Here is a 7,567-nt window from a genome sequence, read left to right as displayed (position 1 = left end):
TCTTTACTGAAAGAGTGGTGAAACATTGGAACAGGCTGCCCAGGGAAGGGGTGGAGTCCCCATCCCTGGAGGTATTTAAAAGACGAGTAGATGAGGCACTTAGGGACATGGTTTAGTGGACATGGTGTTGGGTCGACGGCTGGACTCGATGATCCTTAGAGGTCTTTTCCAACCTCAATGATTCTATGATTCTATGACTTCCAACTGCAGCTCCCACACCTCCACCCACCCTGGATTCCCTCTTCACCTATCTGCTGAAAACCCCCCAGCGTGACAGTGCAGCAAAGACTTCACGGGGCTTCACAAGGCCACAGGGACTCTGTGGCTAATACCCTCTCCTAGGAAGAAACAATCCTGCTCTACTTTTGTACTTTATATTCAGCAGTTATTGGATAAAATACAGCTTTTGCTTTTCAGGATTTTGCCTTCCAGCTGAGTCCTACAGAAGGGCCACTGGACTCGGTGTGCCTCCTCCTTTTTTTCAAGTATCTACCAGCATAGATTTCATTTGGGATTTGAAATTCAGTTTTGAGGTTGCATGGTTAGTTTTATAATCAGACAGCTGGTTCTATTTTGCCATATGTCTGCTGTCTATAATGCTGCTTTCCATCCTTATCATGTTTTGGACAGATGCACTGCACATGATGTTGGCATCTCTGGGATATCACTTAGAGTAATCTCTATGGAAATAACCCAGATGAGTCTGACTATACACATTTCTTCAGTACAACACACGGTTTCTTTGCTTTCTGCTCTGCATTCAAGAGTATTCAATCCTGTAGGTTACATGTATTTCTATAATACTTAAGTCTATCATCTCTTTAAACCCTTACTTTTATAGTAATTGTAGTAACAAGCACATTCTAATAGTTTACTTCTTCTACAAAGTATCTTTTAACATGATTGTGTAAAAAGATTGGTATAAAGGAAAGCAATTTTAAATAGTTATCTACAATATAAACAGCAACATGTAAACTATAAAAACAGCCATCACATCTTAGTAAAAATACTTACCAACTTATCAGTCATGGTGTGTGTATATATATATAAAAAAACATATATACTTCATGTATATAAATGTAAATATATAGATCTCTACATCTAAATTTTCAAGTGTTAAATAAACTCCTCCATCCATTCATACACTACATAATAATTTCTGATCAAACGGATAACTCATCACCTACATTGTCATGTCAAGCTAAAATCCACTGGCCTTCATCCTCTTGTCTCTCACCTTCTGTGGTCATTCACATAGTGGATGGAACTGGCATAATTTTCAATTAACTTAGCCTTCCTTTTTTACAGATATAAATGAGCACAATGTGCCTGGCAGTGGAGAAGCAGAAACACCATGCAGTTGTGATGACAGACTGTCACTCATTCCATCCAGAACATAGTAGTGGCAGTTCCCTTGAAGCTCTAAAGGTGCTGCCCCATCAGAGCTGCAGTTCCTGGGTGCATACCACCATCCTACAGCGTTAATGCTATTTGCCTACAATAATCCTGAGCAAAATGTTAGGAAGAGGTTATGAAGGGAAAAGGAGGAGTGCTGTTTGCAAGAAGCTTTATCACTCTCTGTGATATATGGCATGGCATCGACTATTTGACTGGCTTTCACATAAACAAAGCTCCTGTTCAGATCTCTCTACTTTTATAACCTCACAACTCTATTAACAAGTCCTAGCACTCAGCATTCAGTGCCAGTCCTGAGGGATGACCCAAACACTGCAGGGCCAGAGTTCAATCACTTGACTCAAGTTTTAGAAGACTCAGAAACATTTATGTGCAAACAAAAAAGAGTATCTGGAAAAAATAGTTAATATCTGGAGTCTGAGAACAAAATAGACTGCCAGGAAGGCAGAGTCTTTATTAGCTATAGATAGTGTGTCTATCCAACAAACATCCCTAAAGGCCATAGAATCAGTCACAGAAACAGTGTTTTGTTTGTATTTTGATGTCAATGTACAACAGAGAATAAATGTCATGCAGTGAATCGGATGAATCTGAAAAAATGAACGAAACACAATGCAACAGTCACTTTCTGAAATGATTTTACTGAAATGGATGTAACTGAAAAAGTGTTATACGTTAATGACATTACTTAATAAAATGAAATATTTAAAAGCTTTATAGCTTGCCTGTAAGATGACATTGTAAATTTAAAGATAATCTTTGGACTGCAAAAACAGAGAAATTGGAGTTGATATGCATATCTTGTTTGTTTTGTCCTCTAGGGTGAGATGACCTTGGAAATAAGTATGTAGAAGCCACTATAGTCAGACCTCTCTGGTCCTCTTTCCGACAGCAACTAGTAGAGGATGCTTAGAGGAAGTTTATCAAAAAGGGGAAACTACACACTGACACTTCACCTAGTATATTGTTTCAGCTACTTGCAGCCTAGGGACTTCGTAATACAGAACTTGTATCCTTGTGTTTAATAGGTTTTCATAGATAAGTATTTGTCTAGATAAATAAGTATTTGTCTAAATAAGTATTTGTCTAACTGCTCCTGAACCATTTTCAACCTCCATCATTTCTGGCATCAATTTCTGACAGGGAGTTCTACGGTTTAACAGTGTTGTGTGAAAGAAAAAGTCTGTACTCCACAGAAATCTGAATGAGCTCTTAGAAACTTCTGATATCTAGAGTTACACAGGATGCGCTTAAACTGAGATGTTACAGCTCTTAAGGCAAATTTGTCTGCTTCTGCATGAAAACATTTGTATGCCCCTTTCTCTTTCCAACAAACAGATCCTCTTCACTGAGTAGCTTCTCCAAATCATTCTCTTGTTAGGTAACATGAAATCTGCTTTTAATCTTCCCATGTTTTTATTACCACTGAATTCTCTGGATTGGTTGCCACTGTGCACACAGTACAGGATCTAGAAAAAAGCTAATCAGTGAAAGACAGAGGGCACTGTAGAGAGAACATGCCCACCCTGTCCTGTGGCTCTTCCTGTTAGCTGGAGTGGCGTGAAGACACATCCACAGAGTTTTCTGAAACGTTGTGAACTGTCCGTAACATGACAGATTACTGCAACACAATGCTCTGTGCTCAGGAAAGAGTTTGCCGCTGGATAAGAGGAGATTAAGACTCACTCTAACTTACAGTTGTCTCTAACTTACCAATTTCTGAAAGTTCACTGTATATTCTAGAGTGTATGAACATGTAAAGAGTTAAATCATAAACAGATGTACATGGGTATGTGTCAGCAGTCAAACAAAGGGTGCAAAGGGGGCAAGGTGATCCTGGGCCAGTCAAAGAACAAATAATCAGTCAAGCCAGTACTCTGCAGAACTGCAGCTAAATGCCCATTTAAACTGTGTAGTTTGCTGAAAGAAAGTTGCAGCCATACAAACCCTGTAAAGATAAACCCATTCTGAAAAAACACATCTTTTGTACGAAAGCATAATTTTTAAGAAGCAAAATGAAGCAAAAAAAAGTGAATATGAAACAGTTCATGCTGAAAAATTCAAACTTATATGAAAACACTTTTTTCTAGAGAGTTTAAATTTACGAAGGCAGAAGAGAGCATGAATCCGAAACTCAAGAGGAAGATAACATTTTTCTCCCAGATCATAATTTTATTACAGGGCTTATACGCAGGACTCAAGGAAACTGACAATCCAAGTAACACATATCAGAGATCTCATGTTCAAAAAAAAGTTTAAAAATGTGTATTCTTTGCTTGCTGCATCTTGAAGTCTAGTAGGAAAACAATATAAGAAATACAGCTTTATTTTCTTCACACTTTTGTTATTTTTAATTGCCAAGATCTGCTCTTCAAGGCAAATGAATTTTTAAGGTGTTTTAAGCATGTCCTCAACCCTCTACCAGAATGAGCTACTGTGTCATATATGCCATCTAACAAACTTTTTTATATCTACACGTGTTCTGTCCCTAGCTATAAGAAAGTACATGACGAATAATACAGCATGAGAGAAAACCCACAATATCTTTCATCAGTAACCTGACATGGAGATGCAATTAATGAGTGGACAGCAAGATTTTTGAGTACTCCAAATTTCATCACATAAAAGTAGAGAGAAAAATGAAACTTTGTATGTACAACTGTTGTCAGTGCCTTCTCTTTTCTAAGATGGCCGACTCCCTAAATTCTTATGCCAACAATTGTTCTGGTAAATTAAAATTGTAATTTTTTAACTGTTTCCTGGCATTTGTGCAGCTAAACACACTGCGGACAGAGACACTCTTCTTCAGAGAATTTTTTGTTTGCCTTTGATATTTTCCCCTTATCAAATGAACAGCTGGGACAGAAGCCTTAAAGAGACCCATTTGGAAATACGGATGACGAGGTTCAGAGGAGAAATGTAAGTAACTACAAAGACTTTCAATCAGACTAAATACTCCTCTTTCCTAACTTCACATCCTTTGTGGTTCTACCAGAAAAGCTGAAGCACCTACAATTTAGTTGCTGCACATATGTGTAACTACCTAGGTCAGGCAACTGCCATAAAGCTTTGCTAAACAGACATTTGTTCCTTTCCGATTGTGGAATTGGCCCTGAGAGAACCTATATAGTCAGAGTTAACCATCTAATAACACAGTGGTGGCAAGAAGTGGCAGCATCCTTTCAAATAAAATCAGTCCAGGAACTAGACCGTTCCAAGTGTAATTTGCCACAAACAATTCCCTACGAAGGAAAGGCTATCTGCTCTGACCCCACGGTCACCCCTAACTTTAAAAGTTGGTCAGCAATAAACATCCAGGATCTCTCTGTAGTCAATGGAAAGAATCTGGTGCCTGTGGAGGATGATTTATTGCACACTAAGATAGTTTGAGACAGGCAAGATGGATCTTGTACTTTAGTTTTTCAGATGTAGCAGATGTTCAGATGTTTACTTTTGCAGATGTAGCATACAGGGTATTTTGTTTATTTTAATGGTTAAGTTCCTTCTCTCCCGGAAAGGGAATCATATTTTACCACTGTGATACTGAGTAAATTATATAAATATACTAACAATTCTAATTTATTTTAAATCAATCACTATTTCTTTTTTTTTTTAGTTTTGAATGAGACAAAAATTAATAAAACTGGATTATTTGAAAAATTGTATGAAATAAATACAAAAACACGTAAGCAAACAAAGAAACTAAGCTCAGATGGCACTCATGAAAAAACTTCTGTGGTATTTGCCCTAGGTTGACTCTTTCTCACAGCCAATAAAACAGTCTGCTGCATTTTACCAATGAAGGTTAAAGAAATGTCAGGGTTTCAAAACAAATTATGCCCTATTAATATACAGAAATTTTCTGTTTTAAAATCACCGGTGTAAAAGAAAAGGGCAGAAATGCATTGTCTCTGCATATGTATCCAACTTTTCAGAAATATTTTAAGTAACCTAACAAAACTAACAAAAAGGGAAAAATTATGTGCTTTGGTATGTCCAAAATACCTTAATTAGGTTTTAAGCACCTGAAAACCTACACAAACAGCTCATCCTCACCTGGGATCAGCAGTGCAAAACTCAAAATAATCATGGGCAGGTAGAGGATGTAGCTGTTCCTCCAGTTGCTCCTTAGTTAGACAAGGAGGAAGCCGTCGAATAACGACCTGCATATATAAAAGAAAATGGAGATTTATCTTTGATCTAAATACTGTAGAAAGAGACTAAACAAATCATATTACTCCTCTTTAAAAGCTCTTCCTCGAATTGGGAACTTCAATTGGAGCATTAGCGTCTTAGCGATTTACCTTCTTGGACTTGCTGACAGATGGAACAATCTCCCTATCTCAGTGTCTGCTAACATTGTAAAACTGTTGGGTAACTGAAATATTCTGATGAAGAGCTTGAGAACCATTGCAGTTTAGCCAATAACAAAAGATTTTAACAAACTACCAAAAAAATAGATATTGACTACACAAAATTTTTACAGTATCTCTTTTTAAAATGATTTAAACTAACTTTTAAGTCTTTTATTACAACAGTATCTTAGTGTATTAGGTTTATGTGTCCAGGTGTTGGCGGCAGGGGCTCGAGGGCGGGCTCTGTGAGGAGGGGCCGGGGCTGCCCCGTGCCAGACACGGCCAGTTCCAGCCAGCTCCAGCGGACCCACCGCAGGGCACGGCTGAGCCTCGCAGCCAAGATGGTGGCGCCTCTGGGAAAAGGTATTTAAGAAACGACAGAAAAGGCTGCACAGCAGTGTGTGAGACAGAGGAGTAAGGGGAAAAAAGTGTGAGAAACAGCCCTGCAGACACCAAGGTGAAAGAAGAAGGAGAGGAGGAGGTGCTCCAGGTGCTGGAGCAGAGATTCCTGTGGAGGAGATCATGGTGAAGCAGGCTGTCGCCCTGCAGCCTATGGAGGACCATGCTGGAGCAAATATCCACACTGCAGCCCATGGGGGACCCCACGCTGCAGCAGGTGGAGGTGCCCTGAAGGGAGCTGCAGCCTGTGGAGTGCCCACGCAGGAGCAGGTTTTCTGGCAAGACCTGCAGCCCGTGGAGAGGAGCCCACGCTGGAGCAGGTTTATCCTGAATGACTGCAGCCCGTGAAGAAGACCACGCTGTAGCAGTTCATGAACAACTGCAGCACGTGGGAGGGACCCCCGCTGGAGCAGTTCATGAAGGACTGTACCCTGTGGCAGGGACCCCACACTGGAGCAGGGGAAGAGTGTGAGGAGGAAGGAGCAGCAGAGAGGAGCTGTTATGTCCTGTCCGCAACCGCCATTCCCCGTCCTCCTGCACTGCTTGGGGGCAGGGGAGGTGGAGCCTGGGAGGGAAAGGGGGAGGGTGGGAAGGTGTTTTAGTTTTAAACTGTTTCTCACCATTCTGCTCTAATTTTTAGTTAGCAATAAAGTAAATTAATTTTCTCCAAGTTGAGTCTGTTTTGGCTGTGATGGCAATTTGTAAGTGATCTCCCTGTCTTTATCTCGACCAACCAGTTTTTTCTCTTTTCTCCCCGTCCTGCTGAGGAAGGAGTGAGAGAGCGGCTGGCTGGGGGTCTGGCAGTCACCCAAAGTCAACCCACCACACTCAGGTAAACTGGCCCATAATAAAGGCCGGGAAACCATATGGAAACCTTTGGAACAGAACGACGCCAGCACATGAAACAGTAAAATGGCCAACAAGCTTCAGACAATCTATTTCCATTTCTTGCCAACATCTGAATTTAACTTAAGTTATAGTGATTTGCAGTGCTTCAGTTTTCCAATTTAGAAATGGGAATAAATCAAATCTCACAGTACTTTATATAAGTATTCTTTGAAAAGTGCCCGAATAAAGCCAGGGAGAGAGAAGTGCTCTTGTCCTTGCAGGAGCTGCTTTGCCACAGCAATAGCCAATCTTGATTTCTGAAGAATGAAAGGTGAAAAGGCACACAAATTTGCAGCGCTGCTGCTGGGAATCTCAAAATGCTTCAGTGAATAAACACCCTCATTCTGCAGATGAAGAAACATCCCTTGAAACTCCAGAGCCTCCTGAAATCAGAGCCGGTTGAATAGGGCCTACCTGCGCCCTGCAAACTTCCCCTGATCCTCGGACATCTCCCACCGGCGACGCTCCTTCCCGCGCCCCCCCGCCCCGGCCCTCCCACGCACCTCCCC

General features: G+C 40.7%; 1 protein-coding gene across 3 annotated transcripts in view; it reads right to left on the bottom strand.

The window, feature by feature from the left end:
• UPF3A (UPF3 regulator of nonsense transcripts homolog A (yeast)) overlaps positions 1 to 5,691 on the bottom strand; it is a 26,762-nt gene extending 21,071 nt beyond the window's left edge. For all 3 annotated transcript variants that reach the window (XM_009276091.2, XM_009276093.2, XM_009276092.2), the window contains exon 1: positions 5,473 to 5,691. In XM_009276091.2, the coding sequence (XP_009274366.1) occupies positions 5,473 to 5,585 (113 nt within the window). In that variant the 5' untranslated portion in view covers positions 5,586 to 5,691. The remainder of the gene's footprint in view (positions 1 to 5,472) is intronic.
• Positions 5,692 to 7,567: the final 1,876 nt, after the last annotated feature.

This window comes from Aptenodytes forsteri, unplaced genomic scaffold (genome assembly GCF_000699145.1).
Source record: "Aptenodytes forsteri isolate BGI_AS27 unplaced genomic scaffold, ASM69914v1 Scaffold96, whole genome shotgun sequence".
In the NCBI taxonomy this organism is placed as follows: Eukaryota; Metazoa; Chordata; class Aves; order Sphenisciformes; family Spheniscidae; genus Aptenodytes; species Aptenodytes forsteri.
This window is presented reverse-complemented; position numbering and strand designations above follow the sequence as displayed.